Genomic DNA, 21,652 nt, shown 5'->3' on the forward strand with positions numbered 1-21,652 from the left:
CCAGTAGCAAGAGAGATGAAGATGGTATTGAGTTATGCTGCTTAAATGCAAAGGTTAACTGTTAGAAACGATTAAGAAAGCAAAGCTGCTTAAAGATGCAATCATGAGTCAGAGTCAGGCTGATCATTCCCTATTTTCATAGACAATGCTGGAAAAAAGTTCTGAAACAGTATCAATATAATTTTAAAACTATACTAAAGGACTTTGTTTAAAATAAGTAAACACATTAAAAAAGGTGTTTCTTTGTATAGCGTATTTTGTGTTGCATAAAACTTCAGACATTTCTTACCTTTCCCTGAGCTTTTCCCTGGTTACAGTTTCCCTAGCTAAGTTTCCAACTATACTGCAAAACAGAATTATTGGCCAGATCCTACAGCTTGACCAAACTGTTTGGCAGAGAACTGATAGTGGGAATCAGAGGACAAAGGTAGGCTTTTCCTTCTCATGAACCTTGTCCCAATCAGAGACTGAATCAATCCCAAAATTTAATTTACTGCAAACTAGGAAGTGATGCAAGTTGTATCGAGTGGATTAGTTCTCAACAGCAGTTCTCCTGGCTAGAGATCACTACAGTTCTGAATTTCACTGTCCTTACTTCTCTCTCACCCATAAGTTCTCTGTTTTATGGACAGGCTAAAAAGATATGACACAAAGCCAAGAATGCCAGATTTATGTCACACCACACCACTTGGGGATTTCCAACCATACCTGTTCTGTAAGGGCAGCTTTTCATCTTTATGCACCGAGAAGCACCAAGGAAACATTCAAATCTTATCTTTAGAAACACTTTAATGGAAACTATACTGTACACAGTGGAATCTACTACTACAGTGCAAGCTTGTGAGCAGAAAGAGAGCAAAGAAAGACAACAAGACTGAAAATTAATATAAAGATGTTAACTTTGATTAAGACCTCTCCTATTGTGCAAGACTGCTGTAGACAGTTCACAGAGTTGACGCTGCAGGAAAGATCATGGTGGCAAGCAATGGCTGGCTTTGCAAACTCAGGTTTGTGGTCCATACAGATGAGGCCAAGGAAGAGAATAGAGAAGGCCCTTAAAAATTATGTCACTAAGACCCCAGGTTAATAAAATCAATTATCTTCATGAATTGTAACAGATGAAGTCTTTAATGCTGACAAGTATGTCCCCTTCTAATGAGGACAACTCTTTTTTAAAGACCACTAGGCTAAAGACTCGATGCATCCAGGTAGCTCTATACACATACACAAAATTATTTAATAATACAGTTCCAGAATTTATGTTACAGACAAGAAACCACCTGTGCTTATAATATCCAGCTGTAGACTGTAATACAAAATTGCCATGTCAAAATTATATAAAGTGTACTAAAGTAGAAAATAAATAGCTAATTAAGCAAAAAATAGGTCTCCAATACAATATTTTTATTTCTGCTCAACTATATTTTCCACGTGCATTTTTATTAAAAACAAAACGACAAAAGCATAGCATTTTTTTTTCCTGATGAATCTTGCAAGGGAGGTTTACAAGTTGGAAAAGCTTTAGCTGTTCTGATGTTTTTGACTCCACCTAAATAAACACAGTAAAACACTCCAACACTGAGAACCAAATGATGCTTCCACAGTAAAAATGTATTGTATGTGCCATTACAGAAGAAAGTGACTTACGAGATCAAAAGAGTAATTTCTGTCTTTGTAACCCCTCCAACTGTCAGCTTACTCCTCCTGCCAGCAGACAGTACAAATTGAATTCCAGTGAAATCTAAGCTTTTAATAGGTTAATAGACTATTACTATTCTGGATACTGGTTTGAAGCTAGTCAGCACCTGTCTGGAAAATTAATTTTTCTACACTGTCTCCTGCCACAAGAGGAAATACAAGAAACAAAGCAATGTGATAGCTAGTGAATAGAGCATCAGCTAATCCTGCTTCCTGCTACAATTCTCCATAATTCCCCGTTTTCCTAAACAGTGAAAAAAATATTCATATCTTCGTTATAATCCAAACTCTCTTTACTCCAATACTAAATCCAGTATTACAAAAAGGAATGCTTCATGAACTGTTTTAATTTGCTTCTGAAATGCAGACAAACACACACACACACACACACAAAAAGACTACTGGAATACCTCAGAAATGCAAAAGATTACTTGAGAAAGGGCAAATTATACCCAAATAAATAACAACAAGGTACAATACGCTGTGAAATACAACAATACCTGAAATATATAACTTCAAAGCTAGTTGATCTGTGAAAAGCTAGTGGATCTAACATCAAGATGTTTCAAGGATTAAAAAAAAAAAAAAAAAAAAAAAAAAGAATACATTCATTTACCTGAGAAAATAGAAAGGACAGCCGACAGGAATTAAAAGCATACAATCAATCAGTCCTTATGAAGCCAAGTGAGACGAAAGTGGAACTCTTTTGCTCTTAGGTACAAAATACGGAAAGGAAATCCCTACTTCACAACGTGAAAATGAAGCACCACTTCAAGATCATGGAGAAAGACTGTTATTTAACTGAAAAATGAAACTAGATTTCTTGAACAACAGAAGGGCTATCTTTTCTTTGTGACAGCTGTTTTGTTACATTTCAGATTTGTTAGCCACGTTAGGAGACAACAGTTCCTGAAAAAATGATATAACAATGGGATATAAGTGAAAACACTCTAAATTCTTACTGAATCATATCAAGGCAGCAATTCTCCAAAACCAGAACTCAGAGCAAAGAAGGCAAAGAATGTATTAATTCTTGTTTCTCTGCCAAAATTTTATGCATTACTGCTACAGATCTACTTCCTGTTTGAGATTCAAATGAACGGGTAAGGTAAGTGAAGCTCAGGTAAGAGAAATTTAACCTAGGACACGCATAGATCTTCATTATTGAAAATATAATCAAAGGTAAAGTATCTTCTCTAAGAGCCCGAGCATCCAAAAATCATTGCAAGGTTTGGTTGCATTCTTCCAGCTATAAGACTAAACCCTTAATACAGATTTTATATTTGCTGCAGAAGAGTTTTTCAGCATGCATGACACAACTGTGCCCCATTTCAGCAGAACATGTACTTCTGTACTGAAGCAGTCTAGATAAAATTCAAAGAAATTAAAAAAAAAAAAAAACAGTTCTCCTACAATTTCCCAATTGTATGATGTGTGATGTATTTTTATTTTTTCATCAGTCACACATATTCTCTTCTCCTTTGGTTCACTGAAACAACCTTAAGATGAAAACCAACGCATACTTTATTTTTTTTTTCCTTCAGTGGACTCAATATACAACTTAGCAGAAAAATGAAGTTAGTTGGCATCACGTGACATGACTGATTTTTTCCTCTCAAGTTATTGCTGACAATTGCACTGCCTAGGACAGTAAGGGATGCAGAACATCACTTCATACAAAGTGATTATTAGTTGTCATATCACTTTAAAATATAATTTCTTACAAATGGTATCTAAAAAATTAATTGACTTTTACATAGTTTCTTAAAATATAAACAAGACCAAACATCTTAATCCTATTACCTGAGTATCTATAATCAATTCCAAAAGCTGTCCACATTAGGTTTGTGCATAACCATAGTCATACTGGAAGATATGAAATAAAATGCCAATACTCATACGTTTTCTTTATTTACAGATCATCTCCAGAGCCCTTTCAAACCAACACATTACTTTCTTGCAGGACTATATGATCATGTATTAGTCACTCAGCTAGAGCAATAGAGAACTTTTGCTTAATACAAATGCCAACATGAATAAAAATATATATATATATGGGCAAGTTAGTGGAAAAAGCTGTAAGGTGAGTCAATTTTTTAATTTAAAAAAATTACATACTAGAGAATGTTAATGAGCCAAAAGTTCCCAGAGACCACTTTTACAACTTCTGCACTATTTTGATGCCCCTGCTAAAGAAAACTGAACTGTTCTCACTCAGATCTGGATAAAGACACATTCAATGTCACAGTAAAATTTGAAATCTGAAAGTATCTTTTTACTTTTAGCCACTCAGCGTTATCAAATTAGCAGTGGAGAAGACAAAAATGTCACAAGTCATAAGGTAAAAAATCTGAAGAGTACCTGGAAGTTCTTCATAAATACTATCATCTATTGGTTCACTGCTCGCTTGTCCAACATCATCATATTCCTCTTCCTCCTCCGGAATAGTATTAGATTCCATATCTATATAAAAGCAGTTTAAAGGGTTAACATTTCCTAGAAAAGAAAGCCTAAGAAGAATTTATGCAAAATGAAAACACAACGTGTTTTCTACAAGCTGATGCTTACAGTTTACTCTGCATATTTTGTTATAGCATTCATAAGGGAGAACTTTCTGGCTAAATGTTATTCTTGGAAAAAAAAAAAAAAATCAAGAATCTTGCACAAGAAGAAAGTTACATAAAAGTGAAAACATGACTGAAATCCAGGACTCGCTATTCAAAACTAGGACAAGTAGGAATACTAGATATACAAACAGATCAGTTAATGGTCAGAACTACCATCACCAAGCAGTACTAATAATAAAGGCAATAGCTCTTCAGGCTGGCTTACCTTGAATTACAAATTTCACTTGCTGTACCCATTCCTCTGCTTCTTTGGGAGTAGCAGCTGCAAACTATTAAATATTTATTAATAACTAGTAGTAGCAATGACAAAAATATAACTATGGTTTCATTAGCAATAGAAAAGGGTCTGTAGCATTCTTGTCACTTCCTCAAGAAACCATTAGTAATTCTTTTCATGTCTTCTGGTACTTTTCTTGCAAGGATGCTTCTTATAATGTACAGCTAATTTTGACAAATTTACGTAATTGAAGGAGAGGATGATGGATTTGAAACTCTGATCAGCAGCTGGCAGCTGTGCAGAAAAAAGCTGCTTCTCTTCATCAATGTCAAAGCCAGAACTGATGAACAAAATTTGCCCTTGACAATTAGAAGACACCCATGAATTTCTTTAGACTGCTGGGTACAGTTTTCTTAAAAATGTTCTTGTCAGACTCCAACACACTACCTGACAGCTTAATTAACTGGCTTTCAACTGCAATCTCAGATATTTAAAACTTATTAAACTTACATTCTATATTGATGTTGAGCTGATAGATCTCTGAATTGCACAGCTGATATGTGCCTTTACGTAGATATTCCTGGCAAAGCCATGACCAATACAATATGTATTTAACACTGATATATTTTTTGTTTAACTTTTTTTCCACTACTTAATTCATCCAAGAAATCATGGAGACATACCATATAATAGGTATTAAAATAATTACATCGAAATGACCAATAGATAAAGATGATAGATTTCCCCGTTCTTGTCCAAAAAGATAACATTTGAACATATGCATATATTTTTTAAATTAGATTTTTTTCCTCATATATGAATATACAGTATAAGCAAGAAAGGATTTCGTTTTTTCATTAAGATGTCAGTGAAAGTTGTTTTACTGAAATGTTAATTCAGTAACTGGAATTGTAACAGCTTTATCAATTTAATTTCAAGTCGACATAAGAAGTCCAACCTGATAAATGCGCTTATCAGGAGCAGAGATTTCAAAACAGCAATCTTTCTTTGCATCCTTCCGAAGGTTATTATTCATTCTGATGGTGTAGCCCTCTAAGGCAAATTCACCTTTCTGTTGTTTGTCTGTTGGAGATAAAAAACAAAGTTAGAGCTTCATTTACAATAATGAATGTAAGTGGCTCAGCAGGTTATCGTTTATTCAGATTTGGTTTTCTATTTCATGAATTTTACAAAGAACAGGGAGGTTTTTAGCAAAATGATTAGGTGATGCTTCTGAAGATAAAGTTTTACTTAAATGGAAGATGCACACAAAAGTATATTTTTCTGTGGGATGCCTACGGAATTCCACAGAGAGATATCTGCAGATGGTGGTCTTATTTAGTAGGAAGTGCATGTTATGACACTTCCATCTAGGGAAACCCAAGAACTGGAACTTGCAAGGCAAGCTTCCTATAAATCAGTGTCTCTTTCAGGTTCAGTAAACCAATGGGAAAACCTGTCTAGCTCAGAACTTGCTGAGCTCCCTCCTAAAGTAACCACTTTACTTAAAAAATAAACGTCAAGCTCCTTTTGAGGCAATTGGAAAAGCTTTTCTTCACATTCACCCACTCACTCCCAGATGTGCTTCCTTTCCACATGGTACAAGTACAGAATGAATTTTGTTATACATTCAGGCATGTGTTCCCAAAGCATTTTTCTCAACACAGCAAAAGTTTAATTAGCTAATAAAAGTACTGAGCCCTACCACAGTTTATTATGTAGGGCCATGTGGTTGTTTTAAAGACGGTTCTACTTTTCAGTTTAAGGGTTCTGGTTTATAAAAGTATCGCTTAGAACAAGCCTGTGTTAAATATACTGCATGTTGGGCAAGTGCCACCTGTGTGTTCCTTCTGAGCTCTTTGGACCAAGGCCTACATCTGATTTTATGTGCTCTGGCATGTTTTGGTGGATATTAAAAAGAAAACAAAAAGGTAAAAGTAATTCATTTCTGCAAATTCTGTGGATCACAGTGCATTTCGCAAGTGCAGATAGGCACTAGTCACATTTTGCTTGGGCCTCCCAGCAAAAAAAGTGCAGATGCAAATGAAATAAAATGAAATTAAGGTATGTTTTTGTTCTTTTTTTCCCCCTACAAAAGGGGAACACATTAACAACAAGCACCACCAACAACAGCACTCCAAGAAGAACTGAACAGAACTTAGGCACAAGTCAAGCATCCACTGCTTGTATTTGTCAAAAAAATGAGAAAGCCTCTACAGTAGATAAAATAGGAAAAACTATATTTTCAACATTATTTTGTCTCCTTTCTAGAAATTGAATAGAAAATTAAATTTTTCCATTCTGAAAGAGCAAAAAGTGGCTAACACAGCAGCATGAACATCAGTGATGTAAGGGCAGTCCCTATACAAACACTCTCGCTAGCAATCTTAAAATGTGCTTCTACCTTTTTATTAATTCTCACCCATGGCAAGTAAATGGCAAATTAAAAAAATTACTTGAACAAACCCAGAGCACTGTTCTATTACCTCTTTCTAGTCCCTTCTGGAACAGTAATTTTATTACGCCTTCATTAAATACTAAGAATCAGTATTAATATTTTATGTTTGCTCAACCCTCCACCTCTGTATCAAACAGGACACAAATGTAAAATTAATGGAATCACACCAAGGCAGATATTAGAAATAAAAACTTGCAATAGGTTAACTAGGTCCCCTCTTAATGAAATTCATTTCAGCCTAGAAATTTCATTGTTCCTTCCCTTGTGACCTCAGGGAGAAGATGAAGTGGAACACATTAATTTCTCCCTCTCCCATGCTGGAGGTTTATCAAAACCCCAAGAAGACAGGAGCACACAGACAGAATGAACAAACACCAGGTTCGAAAAGTAAAAATATTTTGTTAAGAAAAAAAGGAGGCAAGTATTCAAACTCAGACTCTTGGAGTACTTCTGAAAATACTTCTCTGTGACATGAATCCCTTTCATGTTAACATGGTTTTACAGAGTTAATCAGAGATTATTTCTGTTACCAGTACTAGTTCTTTCAAAGAGCATTGTAATTAAAACAGAAAGATATTGGACTTTGTACTAAAAGGATAACACAGTGCATGGTATCCATATTATATTTGATTGTTTTATTGCTTATACTGTCTTTGTCTTAACTCTTAGAACATTGTGTTCCTGTGCTAATGAAAATTAGTTGCATACACCAATAAAAAATATATATCCTTTGCTATTAAATTCTTTCACTGAACTTTATGGCAGCGGACTAGCCATAGCATTGCTACTTTTGCTTCTAATTATCTGTGCAGTGAAGTACCCCTGATTAAAGCCCAGAGTAGCAGTGTGCACACTCTTAAAATGTTAACCATGAGGAAATTTTAAGACAACCTGACACTTCACAACTCTAACCCAGAACCCACTAAAGTTGAGAGAAAGACTAAGCATGCATTCACACTCCCTGTAGCAGCAAACCACAGAGCTAGTATGCCCTGAGAAAACGCTTCACAGGTACCAAATGGGAGGACAGAGGACAATTAACGGTTCAGCTGCATCCACTGATGGTGACAGGCAACGGAGGCTCACAAATCCCAGTTGCTCTTACAGGATACACCTCTCTAGGAAGGACTGGAGACCAACCCTGTTACCTGATCGCCGTGAGGCAGACTGTGACACAAGGCAGCTGTTCGGCCAGGCACCGTAGTCAGGTGTAGGCTTGAAGGCTGGGCCATCTTGTGACAATCACACTCAGTGATCACCTCAACTTCATTTATTAGCAAATGCTTGCAGCTAAGCAGGTGTGACTTCTGAACTTCCCTGTTCAGAATTATGTATCAGAAATACTTTCTGGAGACTGTGCTTCAGAGAGAATTAAACAGGTTTTGATGTTTAAAAGCTTTAGACCTAGGGATTTTACTTGGAGACCAAAAATTAGATATAGATGTTTTTAATACCAGGAGCCTTAGATGTCCACAGCCTCAGGAGCCCATTTACATCACAGAGATTTCACTTTCATTTTGAAATCCCAAATTAGAACCAGAGTTTTTTCCTAGGCAGGAATATACCAGCATATTAGGAAGGGATTAGGGAGGGGCGAATGAAACACACTTCTCTGAAAAAGGGTAGCAGTCTTGTTACTTCTTATTTTCTCAAGATAGGGCTTTGCAATTCATCAACAGGAAACTCTTAAGTTGTCACAGTACAACATAAAACAGAATTGCAAAAGTATAACACTATCAGTTTTGTCAAAAAAGGATAAGAAGGATAAGGAATCATCATCAAGTACAAGTTGTTCCAGAATTAGGTCAAATTTCATTTCAGAATGAGCTGTTCTTTATCTTTACTCTCATCTTCTCCTCTTCTTCCCTTCTCCTCATATCAGGTATGCATCAGGAAAAGAAAAATCTGGGTTTCTTCAGATCATTTTGCATCAGCAATTTAGATTGGTAAAGAACTTGTACAACAGAGCGGACGGTCAGGCAACTAAGTACTGAAAAACAAGTCAAACCTAGGATATAAAATTTTTTAGAGATGAATAAATTTAGGGTGCATTTAGGTTTTAAAACAGATAATACAGGTCTGAATGAAATTTGAGATCACTTTAAATGTTTTTAGCATTTTTCTTACATATGAGCTTCATGCATCCTAAAAATAGTGGCACGTTGTTAACAACGGAAACGGCCAATATTATATTAGGAAAAGGGAGTCCCAAGGGAAGCAGAGAAAAAGGGTTGTGAAGTAGCCTTGCGTAACTGAGTCCATGGGAACTTTTAAAACAAAGGAGAGTAAACCTTCAGCTGGGTCTTGAAATGATTGGGTTGCAAATTTGAGGCCTAAGGCGATGTGACTATATTATTAGCACATGTAAAAAGAATTAGTGCACTCTGTAGAACAGAGAGGACTTAGAGAGTGGAAAGGAAAGAAGTTACAGAGAAAGGCATAAGGAACAAAGGCAAACAGAAAGATTTCAGAAAAGTGATAAAGTATTCATAGATACTATTAGAATCTATAATTTAACTCTCTTCATCTTAAAATTAGGAGTCTGCAAGATCTTACAGTTTACATGGCTTCATGCTAAATGTAGTTTCACATACTTTACCACGTTTTCTAAAAATAGTACATGTCAGTATCTCCAAAATGGTCATTCCTTTTCCAGCTTTTGGAATAGACCTTTCCAAATGTATGCATAGCAATCATTTTCTTTTAGACTGCAAATCTGAACTGCAATAGTCTTTTTTTTTTCCTCTTTTGAGAAATCTAAATGATAAAATGAAAAAATTGAGGCAAAGATTGAAACACGCTATTTAGTGCACCAGTTTGTTTACATTCAATCCCAGACGCAGAAGTCTGGGATTGAAAAGTTGTCCCAGTAGACTAACTGAGCCTACAAAGCAATGCAGGAGTTATGAACCACCAAGATGACAGGAAATCTTGAAGTAATAGACATAAACTTAACAGTTACACTAACTACTGATTAGGGGAAAATAATAATAATAATAAAAAAGTAACAAGCAGCACCTTCTTTTATTCACAGAGACATATTGCTCAAAAGGACAATCAGCACTATTTTACTGTATTTTTACTGTAAGGATCTCATATTTTCTTTCCTTTTTTTTTTTTTTTTTTAATTGGACAAGCCTAATTGCTGTAGTTTCATAGCATCTTGTGATTGCACATTCTGCTTAGTATTCCCTGAGTCAAGATCTTATATAAATCTGTACCTTCCTGAAACTTAGAGTTACCTGTGTGTACATCTAAAGTTCCTTTGAAAATTAACAACTATTACAAACATATAGCCACAGGCACAATAAAACTTCAGGAGTTAAAAAAAAAAAAAAAAAGAAATAATGTGGGGAAAAAATAGTTAATTAGGGTATTTTTCTTCCGCCTATGTCACTACATCAGCACTATAAACTGAAATGTAGGTGATTAGGGAGAATCAAGACTTGATTACCAATTTCATTTATCAATTACTAGCTTGCTAAACATGTAGCTGATCTCTCCAGTTTGCTCAGACAGAAGGGCATATAAAGCTGTGGCTGTTAATTTATTCATTTAAATTAACTTTCCTGTCCATACGCTTTGAGGTCTGAAGGGATAGCAGTACTAACTACGTGGCTGAGTACACAGGCACTGCCAGAGATCACAAAGAACAGTGGTACCTGTAAACAGGGTACCTAACTCAGGAAGCTATTTCACGGAAGCAAAGAAAAGAGGACTGTAAATGTTTATGGAAGGAAAGACTACGAAAATGAGGACCAGACAGGCTTCTAGAAATCCAGGCATGCCTTGGTATTTGAACATGTTGTGCTGCACTTCTATGTGGACCACATACTGGATGAATACTGCAGCACAAGTGCAAAAATGGATGCACTTTCTGCAATACACACTTCCGACGTTTAATTAGGTCAGACCTTTAAGGCCTGTTTTTCTATCACTGATCAGGAAACAAAAATGTAGGTGACACACTTAGACCTTTCTGTATTGCAGAGATAACACTGCTTCACTATCCAATGCTGCACTGAAAGTATCAGAAAACATAAGAGGAAAAAAGAAATAAGACATGAATTAGCCAGCAGGTATCACTACCATTAAAAGGATGCTTGTAACCTCTTATGTGAACACACACACACAGTCATTTACTGTATTTTCACAGGCTTTAGCTTTTACTGTATGCTTCTGGACTAGGCATCATATTTTTCATTAACAATACACAGGTCTGAAAAACAGTTCCGCAACTTTTCCTTACATGTGCTTGTCAGTTCTATACCCTTCCATATTTGTTATTTTCCCAGCATTAAAAAAAAAAAAAAAAAAAAAAAAAAATTTAATAATTAAAAATGCTTTGGAAACATCAAACCATCTACACAATATAAATCTTTATCCTCAAATTTAGCATTCAGTTACACTGATATTTAAGCATTAAAAAAAAAAAAAATCAAAACTTGGCCAACATGTTTTACCAGATATAACTTATCCTTTACAGATTAGTCGTCTATATGTCCTAGATTTAAAAACATACACATGGCAAAACAAGAACTAGAAATCCCAGCTATCTCTCTGCATTGTGTCCCCCAACATACACAGCACTAGATTACTCATAAAGGCGATGTGCAGCATGACTGCAAGCATATATGGACCCCCTCATCTGCCTGGTCTCTCTTCAGATTGGGTTCACATTGATAAAAAGGGGAATTTTCCCATTGTTGAATCTGTCAGTAACCATGGCCCAGCTGATACAAAATGTCTGCAGACATTGCACAGGCTAGAGCAGACCAATGTCATTTAGAGAACTGCCATCTAATTAATTCAGGAGGTGGCAGCAGTTTTCTGTTAAGCCAATCAAACTTCAGTAACCCTACAGTTGTGAACCACACAGCTTCCTTCTCCTCGTGACCCAAGTTATCTGGTGCAGCACCAAAGGTCTCTGCTAAAGAAGGGCCCAGATACTACAGCACACCACAGCAGGTGCTACTGCTGGCTGTAGCAGGAATGAGAACAGTTCATGTTCTTCCAGTAAATCCATGCCAGATCTCCTCGGGATTCTTTTATCACACACCTAGTCCGTGTTGACAATCTGCAGCTAAAGAACATAACAAACAGCAGTACATATGTCCACAAATGCCAGCATGGCAGGTTGATTACAATAGTAAATTAGTTTGCCACTGATCTAAAGAAATTACAGGTATCCAGTTTACACACAATGATGGCAACTCCAGAACTTGTCTTGAAGAAGACATATATAAACAAACAGCAGAAGCTAATTTTCCAGAGAAAGTAACAAATTATTATAGACAAAACAGTATTACGCCACAAGTCCTCTTTTTTTTTCTTTTTTTCATTTTGTTAAGAAAGATTGTTCGTGCTTTTGAAGCTTGACCAATCTGTAAATTCCAAAGGAAAGAGTAAAGTAGATAAGGGGACATATAGCAAATATAGTAACAAAATTCTGGAAACAGAATTTGAGAGGAAACTGCAGCAAGATGAAAATCAAACTTACAAGTCCAAAGTACATCAGATACATTTATATCCTTACCTTAATTTTCTTTTTTTTTAAGAGAGAATGAGTTTAACTGAGTCAGCATATTGAGTAATGAAACAAACTGAACCAAATTAAATTAAAACCATATGAAAAGACTACCTGCACTAATCTCATGTAGAGAACATGAGCAGAAGAAAAAAGTTTAAACGGAAAGTTTGCGCATAAATAAGTTCTATTTTTTCTTTAAGAAAAAAAGAGAGTTGCACGTTTAATAATTACAGATACAATTCAGTATAATTTGCCTTACCCTCAGATACAAAATACACTTGGCACACAATTTGAAGAAAGTTTTATTTGGCTGACAATTTTGAATATTCAAAGTGATATCCCAACACTTATGCCAGATTCTTTCAAAACTGACAATCAGAAATCACATTGAGAAACTAGCTCTAGTCTCCATGACTGGCTTCTAGTTAAATATCTTACTTCATTTCTAACTTTTCCAGAATGTAATTTAGAAAGAAACATGAAACTCCACTGTGTGGTTTTTAGACTAACATTTTCCTGGATTCAACCATTTTTAAACAACGCAGAAGGTGTAATTGCCGTAGGGTATTTTCAAATGAAAATCCCATTTGGACAGAAAGAGCATTTGCTGTCCAGTACATTAATTATTAGAGTACTATCAAACCTAATAGCTAGCTGTTATTGGCATATCAGGTAGCTTTACAAGTAATGTAAACTTTTTTCTTCAGTTTTCTTATTTTAGAAAATGGGCACATTATTTACATGTTCTGAGAAATTTAATATTCTATATATTTATAAAATTCAAAGCACTGTTTTACAACCATTAATGTTTTCAAAAGTTTCATTTGCCCTTAGTTTCTCAGTTTCCAACTCCACTGGAGCTTTCATTTTTCATCTTAATTTCATATTTCTTCTCTTTTTTAAAAGATCATTTTGATGGTTTATCATTATTATTATAATTACCTTTGTCACTTCCATAATAGTAGAAGACTGTCTTACTGATGACACACCACCGCTTTTGCCATTCAAAGCCAAGAAAACTGTGGTCTGCAAATAATATAATTTGTGTTACATCACTTTATAGCATTATTGAACACAAATGCGTTACTTCTTTTCGAGGGTGAGGGAAGAGGGAGGAGACAGGAAGAATGCTAAGTAAAGGAAACAAAATCTGGACATGAAGAAGACCAATGTATGGCACTGAGAAGGGAAACCAGAAATAAAAGCTGGTGGCAAGGAAGTAAACTGGAATTTGAAATCATATAAAGAGAGAAGTCAGATGAAACATTAAATATAGGGAAATTATGAACAACTTCCTAAATATTTCCTACAGTTATTGCAGCATTAAGTGGGTATTAAGGTGACAATATAAGATTTATCGAATCAAGGTAAATATTGACTGAACGAAAGCTGAGATCAATATTTGCCCTCCTAAAGGAAAATAAATCTTGATGCTCACTGAAACATGAAGTCAACATATGGTACTTTTACATACATTCCTCATGTTTTCTTCAAAAATACCTTAAAAGTCTTTGAATTATGGCTGATGCTGGACTTTCACAGCATGATTTTTTTTAGTCAAAGAAATGGGATTTTCTTTTATCAGAATAGAAGCAACTACATGCTGTTCTTTCTTTTGCATAATAATAATTCAATGTTTCAATTTCTATTCAATTTTATTATCACTCCTGTATACAGTTGTGTATACAACTTCAAATACTGACACATAGATGTCCCAGATACAAAACACAAACTAAATCATTTTCACAAAGGTAGTTAAACTTACCTTTTCTGCGTTTTTCCAAATATCCAGCCTTCAGAACAAACTGAAGATCTTGACATGCAATAGGAGGAAACAGATTCCCTGAAAGAAAAATAAGTTCTGTATATTCCAGCTTTTCAAGAAAAATAATGTAGTAGCTTTAATGAATTCTTATACTCTTAATACGCAGGAGCTACAGGAGAAAATAATTCTAGTAACTACTACACCAGATTATTTTAAGTAGAAAAACCCTCAGACAACTATGAATGCTAGAGCTGTTGCTCCTGTCATCACCACTAAGAAAAATATAGCTATGTAGCTGCCCCTACAAATCTCAGAAGAAAAGAAAAAGCATATAAATTAAACAAGTTATGGCAGCTTGGTTAACTTGTGTTTTGAACTGGTTCAGCAAAGTCATCTGGTAATAAAATCAGTGATTTTTCAAATGTGCAAACAAAAACAAGTATCACAATTCACGCAATTATATCGGGAATCTGGTTTCCAATAGCTTCACACAAAAATATCTTGAAACAACATACAAGGTGAAGAACATATATTACACTGCAAACAACAACAACAAAAAAATTAGATGAAGGGATGATAAAATGTAACACCTGCTATTGACAGACACTGCCTAATTTGCAATATGATAGCAAAGCACTGTTTAGACAAATAGGATTTATAAGGTGAGACTGCATAGACCAAAGACATTCCACAGAAGTCTACACAATTGTTGTTTGACCGCTATTATTTTCAGATTTTGTAGAGCATTGCTGCATCTGCAAAATGGTGAGTATGAACCACTGTTTTCTTTCCTCTTTTTCAACTATTAATTCATAGATAGATAAGACTGACCGGTTGACCCCAACTCAAATTAAAATAAATTAAAAAAAAAAAAAAAGTAGATGTTAAAATTTGCACTTCTACCCTACATCCTTCCCTTGCTAAGTGAATAAGATGATTCAAACAAAACTGCTAGTTTTCAGAAACATTTTAGACATGTCTAATAACACGTACAGAATGTCACACTGTTTACGGCAAGAAAAAAATCAGAACAAAAGCTATTCCTGTGCTGCTGCTTTTATTTTATTTTTTTTTAAGTGTGTATGAGCATAACAGTGAAGTTCCTACTACTTACTATCATCAAATATTCATAAGAGTCACTGTAGGTAGGTGGCAAGCTTACACAGCAGCAATTCTTCATCAAAATATATGTAATCTCATTAGGTTCTACCAATAAAAACATACAAAAATGCACTGATATCAGCAGACAACCCCTGTGCTAAACAACCACTTTAAACTGTGTGTGGTGGGTTAAAGATCAATTGTCTGACCTTGAACTAAAAACACTGGTCTCTGGAAGGCACTATCTTTTTCCTGGGTTTTTAGGTTGTCCCTTAAAATAGATTTATTTTTTTTAATTGGCATCCAAAAATGAGTTGGTTTATCGTTGCCCTGTTTAAATACAGTTGTGTGAAGAAAACACAAGAAAAAAACGTAGGAGGATACAGAGAATATTATTTTTATAAGTACAAAATTACTCCTTAAACAACACAACTTGCTCTTCAGACAACAAAAGACTGAAGTTTGTGCTGGATACTGAAAGGTAGTAGATAGAATTGTATATGAATTGACATTTCCACTGATTTTTGTTCCAGCTTTGTAGTACACTAGATATCATTTCAACTTTCTTGGAATTCTTACTATTGTGTTAAAAATCCAAGAGCTACTGGCTCCATGTACAGACACGTTAGAGTGATGCAGCTGTTCCCCCCTCTACCTATGCTGTTCCCCCTACGTGTGCAACCACTGCACAACTTTATATGAGAATTTGACACAAAGACACTTGCTGGCTGGTATATAGTAAGTTTAATAGTCACTTAGACAGATGATCTAATGATGATATTATGAGTGGGGGAGGGGACGAGTTTGTACAAACAGACATAGTGTGCTGCTTTAAGTTGGTCATTGGGAGGCATCAGTGTGCAACACTTCCAGCTTCACCTCACCCAGCAGGGCTGCTCTTAAAACACTGCATCCCCACACGTGTAGGGGATAAAACCTAAATAAACAAAGTGACTCCACTTATATTTTTGAATTTAAGAATCTCAACAATTAATTGCATCTACTGTTACACACCGTTGTTTGTATCACTTTGGTTCTTGAAGAGAAAGCTTGGCAAGTGATCATTTCAATGAACAGGCAAAAGAAATGGGTCATAAAGACCCCAAAATACTAAGGGGACTCCTTCAAGTTACTCTGCCTATAGGTACGACCCTACCTGAAGTAACCATTTCAGAGAGCTGTAGTCAGTATCCCCCACAACCTCCAGTTTTGCTGCTTCTGCTGATACCAGTTGGGATAAATTTTACGATGGCAGTTTCTGAAACTACATTTATCTACACAGAGCACGGAGAGCTTGTGAGAAAAAGAACCTGCATGATAAAAATGCCATCTTCCACTGGCTTTGTGACACTGCAGAATGAAGTCTTCCTCCCACCTTCAGCCTGAGGAGAACCCCATTTCTTTTCCTGTTACTCAAAGCTGCGAGAGCAGCGCCATGAAACTAATGCAGCTGGTCAGCCTCACTGTCAGCCAGAACCTGTAAGTAGCCCAAGCAGAAACAGATCACAGGCTTATTATCCTACTGCTGTCTGAGAAGCCTGGGAACCACGAAACATGATGAAACTTTAGTGGAAGGGCAGGGGAGAGGGACCAAACTGTAATATTCCAAGACATATACAGCTGTACATGAAAGAAAAAGCATAAATCTGACTGAATTCCCTCTTTCATTCCCCTGTACATCTAGAGGGAAGGGGAGGAAGAACAAGTAGCATCAAAAGGATAAAGGAGAAAGAAAGAACCACCTCCTCTCAGATTCTCACTAAGTACAGGTGTTGTGCATATGCAGCAGGAAGAAGGCACAAACATAGACTAAACCTTACCCCTGTACTGCAACACAAACAAGGAGGGGAAGAAGGAAGAGAATGACGTCTTCCTTCCAGCTACTGCCTAGAGCCAGTTCAGAAGACCATTCTACCTTTCTTCCATTTCTTTCATTGCTTTAAATCCTGTTTGAGACATGGACAAGAGGGTAGAGGGAACTGCAAGCCTTGTATGTGGGAACTCCCAACTAAAAGTTTAGGATTTGTATAGCAGGTTGCTTTTTAGCTGTTGCTTTCAGTCAAAATGTTGCTTCCCCATTCATTTGAAATAGAACAGGCTTGGCACAAATCTAAAAAAAAAAAAAAAAAAAAAAAAAAGGCAGCAAAGCTGCATTTGTTTACATTACACCAGCAGCTGAGATCAGAGACTCATTAAATGACTACTGTATGGAAGTCTGAATAAGACAGCTTCTTCTCCAGAAAATCTACTTAACACACAGAGACTGCCAAGAAAGAATGAATATTTTTTAAATCACACATTCCTTTAGAGTTTAGAGCTCTGAATTCTCAAATGCCAGTCCCATACCATATTCTCATGCATGCTCCACGACTTCTTCAGAGCAACGAAAATTTTTTCCCCTCCCTCACAGATGCAAGTGAAATGGTCTGGATCTCAGTTTCCTCTAATTCACTGGAGATTGTCCCCCATAAGAAACGAAATGTAGAGATGCAAGGAGCTTGCATCTTAGGAATGCCAAATAGCTCCTACTGGTGTTAATTTTCTTGGGTGCCTCAATGTTTGTTGCACAGATACTTATGGCCCAATTATTACCAGATCAGAGTAAAATTTCTCTCCCAGAATCAGCCTAACAGAGACCACCAGGACTTGCTACCTTTTTTGCCCCTGTATGGTCTGTTTCCAGATATGTCTCAAGAATTTAGGAATAAAGACATTACCAAAAAGCCATAGCCTTTCCTATTTTCTCCTCTAGTAGACTGTAGGTTTTCAAACCAGGTGTAAATACTAGGTAAAAGTGGCACTGTGAGTCAAGAAGTGGTCTGTTGCTTGCAGCTTTGTGAGTTTACAGATACAGGTACAGATGTTGCTCCTGTGAACCCCTGCAGATGTAATTTCTGCAGCCTTGACAGTGGTGGGCAAGTATAGAGCTGAGAATACAGAAGCATCTCCTTTCCATGCCCGATTTCCTGCTTCACAAATAATGTCTTGAACTTTCTTCTTTTGATGTGAAAACCATGACTATACTGTCCAATATTTGGGGAGATGATTATCTCGTTTCCCCAATATATAGTATAAAATGAGGGAGGTCCATCTGCTTACTGTTAAAGGTTTTCCTTCTTTCTTGACCACCCACTCACACATGAATCTCCCAGAATAATTTCTCATCTTATCCTGGTGGGAATTACTGCAATGTACTCCACACCAAAATCTGCAGACTAGGCTCCACTTGCATATTCCCAGACTGATGCATACAAAGACCAGATCAAAATATTTATGAGGCCTAAACCTTCAAGTCTTGGAGAAATATAATTTATACATAAATGCACCAGGTTCTTCCTCTTGGTTCTAGGCACTCTTGTGCCAAGTGAGCAGCTGGCAGTTATTATAATGCTATTGCTGCCAGGCTGAAAATTCCTCCACTGAAAAGAAAGTGAAATGTTCTCACTCAAGCATAAAGCCAGCTTGTTTTGCAGCCATGCTCTGCCTTCAGAAGTGAGTGAATGTTACCAAGGTAGGTGTATTAATGCACAGGTCCCACTGCACAAATCCCACAAATCCAGTGCCTCTTGTGACTTCAGAAATACCTCAGACTAAAGTTGATGTCATAGCTCGAATGTTTACAACTTGGTAATCTCACGGTTAAAAGCCTGAATAATGCAATTTTGCCCCCCATTACTTAAAAACAGTTTAATCTGTGTCACTTTACATGATAAAGTATGAAAGTTAATCATTACACATGGCATTTTGAGTTTTGGTGAACGCAACTATGCAAAAATTTCATTCTTCATGCAGAACAAAGCAAAAAAAAAGCAGGTTGTATTATTCTACACTGTACACCAATAGGAATATATATATTTTTTAATTTCTTCAATGCGGGCTAAGGGATACATAAAGCAAGAAATAATTAGAGGTCAATGTATTCTAAAGAGGTGCTTAGCATGCTTATGGGAAGTTAAACAGGCAAAGTAGAGATAAGTGTAATTCAGCAACAGCTCAGCTGATTACAGCTTGCTTTCCTAGCACCGGCCCATAGGTCTAAGCATTATAATGGCAAAGTCTTCTTGCTTAAATAAGACTCATTCACCGTTCTTTAGTCCTTGGAAAAGGGAACTGTCAAGACAAAATACATTAATTTGACTGTAGTGAGAACAAAAACAGTGACTTTATCTTCCTTTAACTTAAAAAATAGATATAAAATCACTGTTCATGAAAATTATTTTTCCAGCTACCTTTTTACTGTGCTGAAGACCCATTTATAGGAGAAAACAAAGGAGAAACTGAAATCTATTCCTATTTGAATTATTGCTAGTAAAAACTTTGACATCAGCTAGAAACCAGAGAGGAAAATCTGTTAAAATGCAGAAAATAAGATTTTCTTCTCTCAAGCTCAGGGCTTTTAGGATATCTCTCGGGCAAATAGACAAAAAAAAAAAAAAATCTCAAAGTGTTTTTTTTTTAAAGTGTGAGCAAAGAAGGAGTACTGTTTCTAGCAACAGAACATATTTTCCTCCTCTTTCTTTTCCTTCCATCCCCCTTCTCCCAAAATTCTTCATACATCTCCACTTCATTTTGATCTGGAAATACAGAGTTTACCGATTGTTAATAGCTACTGCAGAGGGATTCAATTATCTTTGAATCTGTACACAGCAATACAGTGGGGTCACATCTGTTGCACAACCACTGTGAAGTTAGGCTAAAGAAGAGGTGTTTTATAAGCATGCCTTCTCCCTACTTTTTTTTTTTTTTAAGTGAAGATTAATGTGTACATAACTCAAAAAAAAAAAATCTCATTTCCCAGAGTCTTCTGATTAAGGAAAAGCTATCAGTTGCAAGATCCCATAAAGTCTCCCTAGCTTCATTAACTGTTTTCAACACCTTCATGAAAGCTAATTTAGTACTTTGCAAATGTAGTAGCCTAATACCTATGAATTAGTCTATCATGCAAGAATCAGAAGATAAATCTTAAAGAAAACATAGTTAATTTAGAGCAATAAATGTAACATTTGGGCTTGGAAACATTCATTCATGAAAAGTTCACGTTTTGGCTTTCAAAATGTTCCGGAGACTGTCTAGTCTGTGAAGTTTTGCTCCAGAGCCATGCCTAGCATTCACCATTGTGTTCTCTAATAATTTATAATTATTCCCTCAGAATACTCCTACTTAATATACTCCTCTGAGAAGAACCAGCAGTGTATTTTATTACAGAATACTTAAAGCAGCATCTGTTTCTAGTTATTTAATTCTTTCTAATATGGGATCTGAAGTTTGGGCTACAAACACTAATACTGCACCCTCAAAGGCCTAAACGCTGACTATTTCTTCTTCACTCCTCCCTCGTAAGGAGAGAGGTATGAGGATTTCTCCTCCCTTCCTTCCTGTAAGTTCAGGAGAAGGCAGTGAGCCAGGCAGCCTAAAAACCACTGTGACATATTCTTTAGAGAAATACTGAGCTCTTTCAAGTGCTTAGCATGCTTGAAATCTCTTTTAGTCTTTTTCATTTGCCCCCTAATTAAATAACTGTGTATTTAGATATTTTAAATTAACAGAATCTTACATCTATGGCTTCTCAATTCTCGTCTGTTTTCTGTGCAAAGTTTCTTTAATAGTTGTAACATATTTCATTTGACAAAGGCTTCTTTCTTAAATAAATTACTGGAGTCAGCCACTCAGTCTCCATTCACCAGGACCCACAGCTTAATGGAATTATCCTGGATCACACACTGCTTGCCTAAACTTAACTTTGAATTTGCAAGGTCTTCATAAACCAATATTGTCCTGGACTTAAGCATTCTTTTGCTGGCTTTCAAATCGGTTCTAAAATGCCCACTGTCACATTTTGCATAGCACGTTAATATACAAAGGAGATAATGGTTTTTGCCCCTTGATTCAGATTTGACTTTCACATGGATAATTGCTATATTTTAAAAAGCAAAGAAAAAGAAGAAGCAATGTTTTCTACCGTGGGCTGCCATTATGCCCCAGGGTTACAAAACCAACCACTGGATGCTTCACAGGAGCAGCCTTCCCGCTTCTGCTGTTTCTCAACGATTTTCAGGCAAGATGACAGAAGGAAGATACAGCAGTAAAGAAAAGGTCTCTTGTACAAGGTCTACTACACACGGCAATGTAATGCAAGGCATAGAAACTTAGAAGTTTTGCTTACATCCCTCCAAGGATCATTACAGATTAATCAATCATTCTGGAAAGAGACAGAAAGGTTTCCGTCATCCAGAGGTCCACACTACTGCTAACAGAA

General features: G+C 36.1%; 1 protein-coding gene across 2 annotated transcripts in view; it reads right to left on the bottom strand.

The window, feature by feature from the left end:
* The window catches only part of SKAP2 (src kinase associated phosphoprotein 2), a 116,608-nt gene that overhangs the window by 35,135 nt on the left and 59,821 nt on the right, over positions 1 to 21,652 (bottom strand). For both annotated transcript variants that reach the window (XM_035317721.1, XM_035317722.1), the window contains 5 exons: positions 14,296 to 14,373; positions 13,473 to 13,556; positions 5,501 to 5,625; positions 4,531 to 4,594; positions 4,060 to 4,161 (listed from right to left, as the gene is read on the bottom strand). In XM_035317721.1, the coding sequence (XP_035173612.1) occupies positions 4,060 to 4,161; positions 4,531 to 4,594; positions 5,501 to 5,625; positions 13,473 to 13,556; positions 14,296 to 14,373 (453 nt within the window). The remainder of the gene's footprint in view (positions 1 to 4,059; positions 4,162 to 4,530; positions 4,595 to 5,500; positions 5,626 to 13,472; positions 13,557 to 14,295; positions 14,374 to 21,652) is intronic.

The sequence above is a fragment of the Oxyura jamaicensis genome, chromosome 2 (genome assembly GCF_011077185.1).
Source record: "Oxyura jamaicensis isolate SHBP4307 breed ruddy duck chromosome 2, BPBGC_Ojam_1.0, whole genome shotgun sequence".
Taxonomy (NCBI): Eukaryota; Metazoa; Chordata; class Aves; order Anseriformes; family Anatidae; genus Oxyura; species Oxyura jamaicensis.